Raw genomic sequence first — 14,593 nt, forward strand, 5'->3', positions numbered from 1 at the left:
AAAACACTTCAAAGAATTCATAATGCACAAAACAAACTATTGGTGCCACAACAATCTCTTTAGTGCTCTTTTGGACACTGCTGTTCGTCAATAGTGGCGACTTGTCAAGCTGATGAGACAAAAACTAGGCAATTCTGATGCTTCAGTATTTGTGTGTGTGTGTGATTTTGTGTGTGTATGAATAAAAGGAATGCTTTCTTGAATGACCTGTTCCGCTTATTTCCTGCAGATAACTAAACATGTGCATGAAGATGATCAGACTTTGAGATGGAGCCACCAAGCTATGCCTACGTCACCCAACAAGTCTCCCATCGGTCAGATGTTCTCTCCTGCCTACGAAGTCCCACCACCCAGAGTTTATCACATCCTTCCCAAGCTTCTGGGTTTGAGTCCCAGAAATTGTACCTGAATGCCCTACCTGTGCCTCTCTACCACCTATTTAAGTCACCAGAGCAGCACGCGACAGGAGGCAAAGATTTCAGTGTGGACAGTTGTAGCATGCCCATGATTCTAAATCCCATTGTGCATTCAGAGAAAATTGATTTGGCTCCTGCGCTAATCCAGAAACAACAAGGACAGACTTTGACCTTGAACATTGTAGGCGCTTTGCCGATTTTGTCACCTGGGTGCTCAGGTTCGAGCAATGGGAGCCCTGGGAAATCCAAAAATGCCGGAAAGTACATTTGTAGGCACTGTGGCCGGGATTGCTTCAAACCGAGTGTGCTTGAGAAACACATCCGCTCCCATACTGGAGAGAGGCCCTTCCCGTGCACCACCTGTGGAATAGCATTCAAAACACAGAGCAATCTGTACAAACACAGGAGAACTCAGACACACGTCAACAATGCCAGGCTATCTTCAGAGTCAGACAGCAACATCCTTGAGGAGAGTGAGAAGGTGTTGGAAGTCAAAGGAGAGCAACATTTTACACAGATCAGTGGGCATGTTCCTGAAAAAGTCAGCCATCTTAGTGAAAAAGGGAGCTATCTTAATGAAAGACTCAGCCATCTCAATGAAAAATGTGGTTGTCTCAATGAAAGCAAAGACTTGCACGTTGACGACATATGTCCAGAGATGGACGATACATTATCCACAGCAGATACATCACCGGTACCAGAGTGTACACAGGTTATGCCTTCAAACACAAAGATCAAGGGCACTACTGCCTGTTTGGACAACGTCAACCCCAGAGAGTCTTCAGTAGACCCACAGATCATGCAGTCCATAGCCGCTGTTACACCAATTCCTTATGTTCCAAAAAAGCTACAGGAACAAAGATTCTCTACCGTAACTAGACAGGCTCAGCCGCAAAGGCAACAAGTAACCTATTCTGAGAAGACATTGGAATGTCCGGCTTCAGAGCGCAAACTCAAAAAATGTGAGAGCACGGACTCCGGCTATCTCTCTCACTCAGACAGCATGGACCAGCAGAACTGGCCCTCCAGCCCACTGCACAGTCTTTGTGAGCAGAGCAGTGAGGCTGAGGAGCAGGAGCAAAATGACAGCGGTCCTGAGGACACAGGCCTCAACCTGCTGCAGGTGCAACACACCGAGAAAACATCCAGCTTCCCACTGGAGAAGAAGCAGCTGGAAGAGCACATCTCAAAACTGATCTCTCGGAACAAAGCTGTAGTGGACGACACAGAACTCGACAACGTGAGGCCTCGTAAAACAGCACTGTCCAAACAAGGCAGCATTGACCTGCCAATGCCGTACACGTACAAAGATTCTTTTCACTTTGACATCAAGTCTCTTGGCACCAACAGGAAAAACAATTACTCACTCTGCTCGGCCAAGTCTACCTGTACCCCCTTAGAAAAAAGCAAGCCACTCTTTTTCCATTCAGTTCCCACCCAGTTCTCCACGACAATTGACTGTGTGCCAGTGACGCGGAGTAACTCGCTGCCATTTGTGGAAAGTACAAGAAACTTACGAGAGCAAATGGGTAACTCCAAGTTTCATTTCCTGCAAAACCAACCCTTGGATGCAAGCTTCTCAAGTTTGCTGCATGGCGGTCAGTTTGCTACCAGCTTATTGGATTGCCGCAACAGTCACCCTCGGGCACTTGTTAGGCAAAGTGCAGTGGATCATTTGCCATCAAGTCAAACTACTGACTACTCCCCAGCTGAGGATAGCAAAGAAGGCAGGACTGGTAAGCTGGGATCTGCCACCCAATGCCCTACAATCAGCAAGAAAAACAGTCGGAAGAAGCTGAAGATGTTTTCGCAGGAAAAGTGGCAAATGTATGGAGACGAAACATTCAAAAAAATGTATCAGAAAAACAACCATGAAAAAGCTAAAAAGAGAAGAGATAATAAAGAAAGTCACCTAAATGACCTAACAAGTCTTGTTTCACAATTACAAGTGGAGAGCAGTCATGGTGGATTTAGTTCACAGGCTGATCCCAAAGTCCCTGCCACATCTTCTTTGGGAGGTTCACAGAAGGCTGGACAACCACACCTTTGTACTCAAAATGAGAGAGAGACTTCGCAGTGGACTGGCCATGGCAGCTTTAGGAACCTTTCGGTGATCTCTCCACCTCATGATCCTGCTCACAAGGTAGGATGGAACAAAACAGTCTCAATCCAAGGGCAAAGCTGCCGAGCCTCACCGGGCTTCAGTGAAAGCTTGAGTGTAGGTGCTCCCACCCTAAACATTGGCAGACCCAAGACACCTCAGCCGGTAACAAGTCAATCAACAACAAACTTGACAACGCCAGTAAATATAGCTCAACCACACCCTAATGTGCAACATGCCAGCCTGGCAGGTTTGGATGCACCATTTACCCCTGGACTAGACCATGCAAGCAGAACATCCAGTAATGGAGACACCAGCCACAAAGCTTTTAGCCAATATGTACAAACTATTTGTAGACTAGAGGAAAGTGAATATGGTGGAAAAAGCAGTGTTGAGCCCTTTAAAGAAGGTGGAAAGCTACCATCGGAGAGGAAGAAGGTCAAAGTTGAGAATTTGGGACAAAGAAATCAGTTACACTCCCATTCCAGTGCCAGTAAAGCAACACATGGAGATTCTAGTGACACAATTGCAGAGGCACGCTTGTATGCTATTTCGAGCCCATTGGAACATTCACATTACCCTGAAGAGGGAAACAAAGATGGCATCACTCGGTGTGTCAATGGCATGGCCTTCTCGAAGACATACAGCCAAGCCAGTGATTCACCACTTCAAGAGTACACCAAGGCTTCTCAAGATGCAGCAGGTAGGCTGAAGTCAACATTGCATTTCCTATCTCAGCATTCCGATGCCACAATGGAACCGAGCTCGATTTTGGAAAAGCATCAAAATCCTCAGACACCTTCTGAATTGAAACACTCAGCCGGCACTGTCGGGAGAGAGCATAACTTGCAAGCTCTTGTTTGCACACCACCCAGTCCTCAGCCAGGTGTGGTGCAGTCAGCCGCTCTTAAACAATGTGCATTTTCTCCAAAATACCTACTTAAACTGCCTGCAGTAGAATTGTTGTGTACACCAGGAAGAGATAAGGGAAATGTTAGTCATGCTCTTTCAGTCTCAGTCACTGGGTCCTCGTTGAACACCATGAACGAGTCAATCAAGCTGTCCCCATCATCTGGATTTCCACCTAAACACACCGAGCAGTCGGTGATTGTCAGTCCTATAGCTGAGAGGGGAACTTTCCTAGCTGGCTTTCCAAGCAACTCATTGGCCATGAGCATCATTACCTGCATGGCAAACACCAGTTATGGCAAAAACAACACTTACCCGGACAAGACCAAAGTGACAGACTCACAGTACGGAGGGTCTGGGGAAACAAAATGTGTGGCGAAATGTTCCAAAACAAACACCGACCAAGCAGTTCTGAAAGGCAATCAGACTTTACCATGGAGATCAGTTGACAAAGGTACAGTTCTGTTATCAACAAATCACGAAAGGAAGTATGAACTAACACACTGTCTCCTTACAGGAAACTGCCTAAATTTGGCACCATCTTATTTGTGTTCAGGAAAGCCACCAGGAGGCAAGCAGGAAGAGCCAGCGGGTACATGTAATTCATATACTCCGTGCACAGGCAGCATTCATCGCCGACCTCAAATTCCACTCAACTCAAGTGGACATGCCAAGATCCCAGCAGGCAATGTTCTTGAGCCCTGCCATCCTGCCGGGGAATCTATTTCCCACACGTTCACTATGCTGCAGTGTTGTGGGCCTGTCTTGTCCAAAAAAAGTACAAGCATCTACTCAGGCAAGGGTTCTACAACAGCCAACATCAATTTTCCATCTCTGAACACAGATGTCCACATGACATGGTGTTGCCTTTCCAGATACCTGCCCTGCACAGTGGAACAGAAGAAAGAGAACATTCCATTATGCTTCTCACCACATTCGTGCCTGGACCAATCAACTGTGGAAAATCCCAGTTCAAGCTGCAGAGTATCAGCCCTCAATACAGTCAACACGATAACTTACTCGGCCAACAGTTCCACAACGACCAATATCATGAAGGACCAGGAGTCATTAGCGGAGAGCCCGGAGCAGCGACTTAAGGTAACGACGGCCTGTTTCACTCTGCGTGTCAGTCAGAAAACAACAATATTTACACCCAAATTATTTTGATTGTCCACTTAACTTTTGATTAAAAAAAAGTTCCCCAAGCAAGTCAATCTGAAATTGAAGATGCCTCCCTACTATTCCAGCTAAAAATCCCAGTTGACATTTTCAGCCGCCAACATGTTTTATTCTAACATATTGGACCACAATTTGCTAAGTAACTGTCCTAATCAAATTAGCACCATGGTGCCTTAGTAAGTTACCTAAATTACAAAGGGTATTTTTTCATAAATTGCCTGTGCGGTAGATTGAAAAAGGCATATCATGGTTTATTGCTACTTTGCACCAAAAGCGGGGGGTGCTGGGGGGTACCCTCAGGTTTATTAATTAAACTCAATAGCAATCTTTGATAGGTGTAAAATATTCTACACAAATAATTATAGCAGAACAAAAAATAGAAAAAAAATTATGAGAAGGCTGTACTGATTCTTGGACAAAGTAGGGATTGTTTTGTTTGTTATTGTCCAAAAAATTTATTTATCAAAATATTGTTACTTATCAGTGCTTCTTATGTACTTTTCTGTGTGTTTTGTGTGTGTCCATCCATGTCCAGGCAGACTTGTGGTGGGATATTATTATGTGCATTTTAGTTCAGCTGGACCAGGAATCCCAGCCTGGCATGTGTCCGGTGTCTTTCACCATGTAGATGAGAGAATTCAGCTGGTGGGGGGTATGCAGCATCTCATCATTTTGTCACCTTCGTAGCCAAGAAAAAGAAAAAAACAGTTGTGCAATCTATTAAAGGGTTAAAGAACCAGTATAGGTCTCTGAACAAATAAAAACTTTGCGTCATGGAAAAACGTCTGGAACGATGGCCGAGTCGACACAGGTTTCGGTTCTTAGTAATTACTCACAGAGACTTTATCAATATTAGAAATCATTCCAAAGGGTTTTTTAAAAAGGTTACGCGCGTTTTATACGTGGTGCGCATAATAAAAAGTAGGGAGAAGGGGTTACTACAGTTCACATGAATATAGAATCCTCTCAAAATATTTTTAGTCTCTAGGATTTTCTGGCAACTACTTTGAAGAGGTTTCTCTACATGAATTATAAACTTGTGTCAGACTATCAAGATATATGTTTTGCTAATTTTCTAATCGATTCTATGATTTATGTACGCAAATACTATATTTATATTTCGAGTGATTGACGATGTTTTTCCATTTCTTTTAGGCAAATAATGTTTTGGGTGACATATGATATATTATTATGTTATTATATTATTATGTTATTTCAAGTCCTGATAAAGGCTCTACCCTGCTACACTTTACAAGAAATCCTTTGAATAAAAAAATTGCAAGACATGTATCAGAAGTTTTAATTAAGTTTAACTGACACACTTGAGGGAATCCATTTTTATTTGGGTACCTTACCAGAGCCTTTTTGTGGGCAAGAAAGCCCTACTGCTGCTGGCTGCTGGCTGAGGCAGCTGAATAAACACACAAAATAATTTCAGCTACATGGAGGCGAAACACTTTTTTCGTGGAAGCACAAATCTCTGTCCCATCAAAACATGTACTCCTGTCTACCAACATGTGGGCGGGGCAAAAGCCCCTTTCTATAGTACTCCTGAAAGTTCCTTTTCAACTTGAGCACATAAGGTCTGGTGACAGCTACACCATAAATACAGATCTAAAAATTGGAGGGGCGATGGAGACGCCTCTGTACTGGAGTCACAGATCATCAGGGGCTGAGGGACACTTGAGAGGGCCCAGATTTGGAAGGGGCGGGGACTCGGTAAGCAGAAGTATGCACACTCCTTTTGTTGTATACAGACTGGGAATAGGATAACGAGGAGGCAGCAGCAGGGAGTTTTCCTGTTTTATGTGCCTCTCAAAGGGAGGTTGGTCTGCTGTAGTTCAGTGAAATGTGATTCTGGAGATTTTTTTTTTATTGCTTAACAGCTAAAATGTTTCAGGGCACAGCCAGTCTCCTGTTGTGCATCTCTGCTGGATTTTATCATTTATTGACCTGTTAGGGAAATGACTCACTTTTCCAATAAACTACTCCTCTCTGATCTTCCTGTCTTTGTCCTTAATACACACAACAGGACTCCTCATATAAGCCCCTTATTTGAGTTCTGTGGCTAAAGAAGGCATGAGTGATCTGCGGGAACCAAACATTGTCAACATTTTAACACTATAGATGTCATGATTGACTTGCACCCACTCCTAATCAGCCAAATAAGCTAAACACACATTCCATTATGCTTAGTGCTGTTGACTGAAAAATCTGAATTGGCTATAAGTCACTCTCATGACTTGGAGATTCCTGAGAGCCCTGCTGTAGTGTACATCAGGATGTACCAGCAGTGTCTCCATGCTAGAAAATACAGGCCATCATATATTTCCTGTGGAATCTGAGTAATGTAATTGTTGGAACAGGAATGTCCTCTGCCCGGTAAACAGACGAGTACCCCTGCACTGGGTTACCCACCTGCATGTGATATCTTATATGGTGACTCTTTGTGGCCAAGTTCACACTCTATACCAACGAGCACACTGAGACTTTTGACTCTATGGTCCAGATCCTGGTTTTGAGACCTGAAGGGGTGCACAACCAAGGGCGCAACTAGACCCGAACTTCGGGTGGGGGGGGCTAACACTCTAAGCCAGGGCTGACCCTAGCACTGGTCGCACACGGTGCAACATCTTTTTGGGGCGCCCCCTCCCCCATTTCCTCCTTTCCCATGAATTCCCTCAGTACTACTCACCAACAATGCACCTCATCTCTCTATAGCACCTTTAAGACAAACATTACATTTTATATAGCTCTACCCATAGTACACTAACACTCATTTCTGTAATCTGCATGGTACACATTCTTTGTAGCAGGCACATTAATCCTCTGCACTGTGTGGGTGGCAGGAGTGCCCATGTGAGTGCACGGTGAGCGGTGCGACAGTGTGAGAGTAGGATAAGAGGAGTGACTGCAGGGTGAGTGAGGTGATCATATGGTGTGGATGTAAGTGCAGTGTGGGATGAATAAATGCATGGTTAATGATGGGCTTGTTTGAGTGAGATTGCAGAATGAGCAGTGGGGGGGACAGGTGGGTGAAGTGTCACATGAGTGCGGATGAGTAATGTGTTCGTGTGATTACAGGGTGAGGTACAGGGTGAACAGCACAAGTGCATTATGAGTGCAGAGTGATCACTGTGAGTGCAGGTTGAGCGGGTGAATGGTGTGAGTGCATGGTGATCAGTGTGAGTGCATTGTGATCGCTGTGAGTGCAGGGTGAGCGTGAAAGTGAAGGGCAAGAATGAGGAGTGAGTTTTCTGAATGCAGGATGCATTCCCAGACACTTGAAGTAACTAAGCATGCTATTGACAGCTGCATAGAGTTTCAGATATAAATGAAACTATTGCTATTATTCAGAGCTATAAGTGGGATGAAAAAACTGGGGAGTGTAGGAAGCTGGGTTTCTTTTGCAGTAACCCCCCCCACTTTTTGCTAAATTTCTGATGCACTTTGACTTGATGTGCCTTGGGTCCCTGCCAATCAGGTTCCCAGGGCCTGTGTTCTTTCCCAAAACTGTACCTTTGCACCCCCAATTGGCACCTCTCTGGCCACATGTACGTCCCTTGTAAAAGGTACCATGGGTACCAAGGGCACTGTGACCAGGGAAGGCTCTAAGGGCTGCAGTACATATTGTGTCACCCTTTGAGGTCCTGTGCCTTAACACACACACACTGCCATTGCAGGCTGCGTATATTGGTGCAGAGAAAAGTGAAGAGTCGACATGGCACAAATTCCTGTGTGCCATGCCTGCAACCCACTGCCTATGGTATAGGTAAGACACCTCTCTAGCTGGGTGCACAATACCACTGGTTTGGGTACAGTTGCATGAGCACTGTACCCCTACAGTGTCTAAGTCCATTTTTGGACATTGTAAGTGCAGTAAAGCAATAAAGAGTATATGGTCTGGGAGTTTGTCATTAGGATCTCCACAGCACCATAATGGCATTACACAATTCTGGGAAGTTTGGTAGCAAACGTCTCAGCATAATAAACCCACACTGATGCCAGTGTGGGATTTATTATACAGTGCACTCAGAGGGCATCTTAGAGATGCCCCCTGAAAAACGACCAACCTCTGGTGGGTTCCCTGACTGGTACACACCAGCCTGCAACCACAAGACATGTTTCTGGACCCCTGGGGTGGGAGCCTTTGCTTCCTGAGTCCAGAAACAAAGCCTTTCTGGGGCGGAGGTGGTCACACCTCCCCCAGGCCTGGAAGAGCCATCTGTGGCAGGGGAGCTTCAGAGGCCTAGCCGCCTTTGTAATGTGACCCCCAGCCTCGCCTGCTATCAGGAGCAGGCCCCCTTCCTGTCTCCCCTCCTGTTCGATGGGAAGACAGGCGGGAAAAATTAGCACAGCCCAGAAAAAAGTGCCTATCTCTGCCAATCCCATTCCTCGGGTGGGGGAGGCGAGGTGAAGCCCACTCTTCAGTGCTCGCCATCTTGCAGATGGCAGGCACTCAACAATCAGGATTAGGGATTGTGCCCACTCCCCCACATGGGGTGAACACACCAAGGGTGTAGTCACCCTAGGGTCAGTAGCCCATTGGCTACTGACCTCGAGACCCCTAAAACATTTCCTAAATTCAGTATTTAGGGGGCTGCCCTGAACTAAGAAGACAGATTCCTGCAACCTAAGAAGAAGAAGGATGAAAGAAGATGCCCAGGAGAGGAGACTGCAGAGAAGAACTGACTCGGCCCCAGCCCTACCAACCTGTCTGCAGTTTCCTGAGATCCTGTGCCAAAAGTCACCTTGTCCTGCAGCCAGTGAACTCCAGAACCCTTGAGAGGACTGACTGCCTTCAACAAAGACCGCATCTACTGTGAACAGCAGCTCTATTCAAAAGAAACTCCCAAGACAGACTCTGAGCCTGCTGAGGACAAAAAAGAACGACGTGTGGAACCACCACTGCATCCAATGCCTACGGCCTGAATCTGGGTGGCCCACTGGTCCCAAAGAGGTCTCCCAGCGCTCTAGAATCTGAGTCCACTTTGGGTTGCCCCTTCAGGACTCCCCGATGTCCCCTACAGCCTCTGCACAGAGACCCACCAACCGCGAGTGGCCCGGTAAGGTGGAATCCGACCTCAAAAGACAACCCTGCATCCAGCCCCCCTGTGCCCTGAAGAAGAGAACCCGAGGTGCACCTATGTCCCAGAGTAACTCAACTTACCTGCCCAGCTGTTGGTTCCTCCCGGAAGTCTTCCTGGACTGAGCCTTTAGCCAAAAACCTAAACCGGCAATCCCCATTGAAAACAGCAGGGGACCCGACACCAAAACATCACCCTGCACCCGGCCGCCCCTGTGCCGCTGTGGGTGCATCTTGTGTGCTAACTCAGACCCCCCTTTGCCCTGAGCCTAACACCTGGCGCTCTGCTTCCACAACCTTGTGGCCTGCTTGTGATCAGCCACCAACCAGAGGCACCTTATCCCCATTGGATAACACTGGGCCTCAGCACTCTGCACCCGGCCCCTCTAGTGCAGCTGAGGGTGTTCTGAGAGTGCATCCTCGACCTTGGGGGAAGCCTGGTTCTAACCCCAGAATAAACACAAGGAGATGATGGCTGAAGTGCTGACACTTTTCAGACACTCACCCCCAGTCATAGATCTGGTTTGAATCCATTATCGTTCTTTAGCTCACTACGCCACCCCAGTTCAGACACAGCTATATGCAAATCAGTCTTGACCCTGTGCCGCATGGGAACAATCCAGCCCGGACTGCCAAGCCATGTCTTCCCTGGACCAGAAACTAGCATCCTGGGACCAGTTTTGGGGTAACACCCCTCATCAGCCAGGCTAGCTTGAATCCAGTGGCAAAGTGAGCAAGGGACCCATGTCTGGGCATACCCTGCCAACTTAGGGTGAACAAAGCACACACAAGGAGATGATAGACGGAGTGCTGAAACTTTTCAGACACTCACGCCCAGTCCCAGGTCTGGGTTGGGTCCATCAGTGTTCTTTAGCTCACTTTGCCACCCTAGTTCAGACACAGCTATATGCAAAGGAGTCTTGACCCTGTGCCTCATGGGAACAGTCCAGCCCGAACTGCCAAGGCATGTCTTCCCTGGACTGGAAGCAAGCATCCTGGGACCGGTTTCGGTGTAACACCCCATATCATCCAGGCTAGCTTGAATCCAGTGGCAAAGTGAGCAAGGGACCCATGTCTGGGCATACCCTGCCAATTTAGGGCAAACAAAGCAAACACAAAGAGATAACACAAGGAGATAACCCCAGAATATCAACTCCCACAAACCAGTACTTACCTGCAAACCGATAACTTAATTTCCTCCGATAGGATTGCATTGACTGCTTTTCCTTGAAAAAGTGTGGAGTTGGTTAGTATGAAACACTGAAAACTGCATATGTGTTACCTTTTGTCTAGGAAATGTCTGAGTGTGATATCTAGGCATATCACACTGAGTAGCAAAAGTAACGTAAAAAGTAATCTAAAAAGCAACGTGCACAGTAATCTGTAAAGTAACTGAAAAGTAATTTTGAACCGTTGACTTACCTTTAAATCAACCATCTGCATTTGAACCTGCATTCAACTGTAAATCACTGGATAAGATTTTGCAAAGTATTATTTCACTTACTTGCACCAGGTCTGGTTTGGTTTTAGAATTAAAATAACTAAATAATATTGTTATACAAACAAATTGGTCTGAGTTCAGACACATCATCTCTTGCCTGAGTGTGTACAATAAATGCTTAACACTACCCTCTGATAAAGCCTTACTGCTCGCCCACACCACCACAAATAGAGAATAAGGTGCAACTACTTTTACCTCTGCCTACCTTTGGGGTTCCACTGGAATCTGTGGCCACTATAACTCATTTTGGTATCGTATATACAGAGCCAGCTTCCTACAGGGGGTCTCTCAAAGGGGCGATATAATTAAGGGCATGGCTTAAAACATTTATGCAAAAAATCTGTGCTCAGCATAATGTGCCACCCAACTGGTATTTCGCTGCTTCTGTTAGTGCCTCCACATAAGTAACATTACACCTTCAACAAGCCAGGACTATTGGCTTTGTCAAAGATTGTTAGTTGCATAAGATAAATATACTACATGCATACATACAACTATTGCTTCATTGTATATAATATTGAAAATGCTTTAGTTCTTGTGCAAGAGATTGTGGCGTAAGGGCTAGAGCTGCCAACTTTGGAGCTGAGGAAGCAGGTTGGAGACTCAGCGTCAGCTCAACATCCTGTGTTTCTGGGCAAATCACTTAATCGTCCGTGCCTACCAAAAAATAAATGAAGATATCCTTGTTGGTGCTCATGTAAAACACTTCAAGTTTAACAATACAGAAATGCAAACAACATAAATGTTACATCAAAACAGTGAACTGCTCCAGATTTAAGATTTTTTTTCCAGTCTGAGTGTGAGGGTGAAAATGGAGAGCCCGATAGGGACCCGTCTCGGCACCTGCTTTTAAGAACTGCTAATGCTGAGCGCCGGCAGGACCCGGCCAACTTAAAGCCCTGCTATTATGGCATTAATCAGGGATCGATGGATAGGAAATAAATAATGTGCTGATCCTGCAACAAACTTCCAGTCTTATGATTAGGGTTGCCAGTTTATTAATTTGATGTCCCAGACGGTACAAAAATAAGCAGTCACCTAAAGGAAGCACTTTTAATTGTGTTCTAGGGCTGCCTGAATGATCCATGACTAATAATTGAAGGGAACAATGACAGAGAAGTCACATTACAAATGAATACATACTTTTTTATTTATAACACTATTTAGTGTCAAGACGAGGTTTTTGCAGGCTCTTTAAACATGGCATTTTTCTTTTGGCAACCCTACTTTTCAGGCTCTTTAAACAACATATGGCTGTTATTTTTCTTTTGGCAACCCTACTTTATAACCCTTTTCATGAAATGCATTCTCACACTATGGCAGTAAATGTAAAATACAATGTAAGGAATAGGCAGAGTGGTGGCCCAGAAGGTACTGGAACCAGAAAGAAAACTAAGCCTCGGTAACTAGTTTACAAAGGTATGTAAATATCCAAATGGTCTTTAAAGACCTGTGAAAAACTCGGGCGTGACGGAGATAAGACTCCAGACACTGCCCAGCCGGGCCCACAGCAGCTCAAGCTACATTAGCCCGGCCTGAGACACACGACGGGGGGGAGGGGGTGCTGAAGCCCATTCAGCCCAATAGGCGTTGCACAACTGTGCCCTCTTCTTGATACTGGACTGCTGCCCATGTCATTTAAATAATTCTAGATCTGAACAGGCCTTTTTCTCTGATTCATGAGAGTCCATGTCGAGTGTGTGTTTTGTAATGCATGCTTGATAGAAGGACTCTGTGGATGTGAGTGTGAGACTGCTGAAATCGGTGGGATCTGTTATGGATTGCCCATAGTTTTACTTGGCACAATATGGCAGTTGTAGTCAGAGGGCCAATCTCGCAGAGGTAAGGTGACATCACCTGAAGTCTGCAAATCTTACAGGCAGAGCTTTGGGCCTTGGAATATCTCTGAGCTGCTGAGGAGGGTAAAAAATGTGTCGGGCCCTGCGGGAGCTGACTGCCTGGGGAAGGAGAAGTCAAGCTGTTGAGCCTGGAAGAGCTGCACCTCATAAAAGTGGGGGAGTGGACTGTTTGCTGGAGAGTAATCAGAGTTGATCTGAGTCTGGCCAAAGGTCTCTTGGGATCCCTGAGTTCTGTGTTTAGGCAACATGAGCCGAACCACCTTGCTGATGCCCCCAAGCATGCCCGCTCCTCGACCACTACCAGAGGAGAACAAGGGACTTGTGCTGATTAAATCTTCTACACAGCGAGACTTGGGACAAGGGCCAGGGGTATAGCAGCCTCTTGGGAGGCGCATTTGCAGAGCAGCAATATGGCCGCCCTGACTTTGTCCTACAGGTGATTGGGGCTCATTCTCTGGTGTACTCTCTAATGTCTTGACCATTTCAATTTGTTGTTCTCTTATGCACTAGTTTAAAAAACAGTCAGAGGTTTTCTGCCTTTCTAGTGCTGTTAGTGTTAGTTAGTGTTGTGCGCATATCACAATGCTGGGTAACAACTGGGACTTGAGCACTACGAAGCAAAGCAGCATTAGAGGATGTGGTGTAAGGGTCAGAGCGGCTGACTTTGGAACTAGGGAACCAGGTTCGAGTCTCGGTATCGGCTCAACATCCTGTAATTCTGGGAAAATCGCTTAATCTCCCTATGGCTACCAAAAAATGAATGTATCCTTGTGTAATGTAACTGAAGTTCATGTAAAGTGCTCCAATACCTTCGGGTTGAATTTGCGCAATATAAAAACTGCAGGAAAAAAATATTTGAGGCTCAGTGCCCTATACACTGGTCAAGTAATCATAACAATTATAATATGGAGGCAATGCACCGATTTCCAAGTGCAATATTATTTAAAATATTGAAAGTGCTCTGATACCCTTGGGTCTAGCCAGCGCTATATAACACTCAAAAATAAATAAATTGCACTGATCGGGCCTTTCTTAAGCAGATGTAGACTTCTGTTTTTGTTGAATGGAGCTTGGAGTAGTCAACACAAGGAGGGGTGATGGCAGGCTCTGCAGTATAAATACAGCTCCTTAAGAGAAGGGACCTACTGGAATGGGAAGCCAGACCAGTTATGGAGGTCCGAATAACCAGCCATTAACTGGAAGTTATGGTGCAGCATATGGTAGTCAGGGCAGCATGAGTGCATAAGGTAAGTAAGCTAGTTGGGTGCCATTAGTCGTTGCTGAATTTCCGTCCGTGCCCTTGATACTTCTACAAAGTGCCAGCGCAGTATCACACCGCTCAAATTAATTTCATATTTCCCTATACTAATTCCCCACTAATCCTGTTTTGGTTGCGGAGTAGCATGCTACCTGCCAAAAAGCGCTTCAACACCTCATCATGGGTAGCAAGCGCTATATGAATGCAAACCCTTCTCTCTTTTATCCCTCCACTATCCTTTTACCATCCAAATAACAGACTAACATGTCCTTCGCTCAAATCAA

General features: G+C 45.7%; 1 protein-coding gene across 2 annotated transcripts in view; it reads left to right on the plus strand.

Annotated features, from left to right (window-relative positions):
• ZNF831 (zinc finger protein 831) overlaps nucleotides 1-14,593 on the plus strand; it is a 475,412-nt gene that overhangs the window by 40,907 nt on the left and 419,912 nt on the right. For both annotated transcript variants that reach the window (XM_085619460.1, XM_085619461.1), the window contains exon 2: nucleotides 230-4,524. In XM_085619460.1, coding sequence (XP_085475586.1) covers nucleotides 268-4,524 — 4,257 coding nt within the window. In that variant the 5' untranslated portion in view covers nucleotides 230-267. The remainder of the gene's footprint in view (nucleotides 1-229; nucleotides 4,525-14,593) is intronic.

This window comes from Triturus cristatus, chromosome 7 (assembly GCF_964204655.1).
Source record: "Triturus cristatus chromosome 7, aTriCri1.1, whole genome shotgun sequence".
Taxonomy (NCBI): domain Eukaryota; kingdom Metazoa; phylum Chordata; class Amphibia; order Caudata; family Salamandridae; genus Triturus; species Triturus cristatus.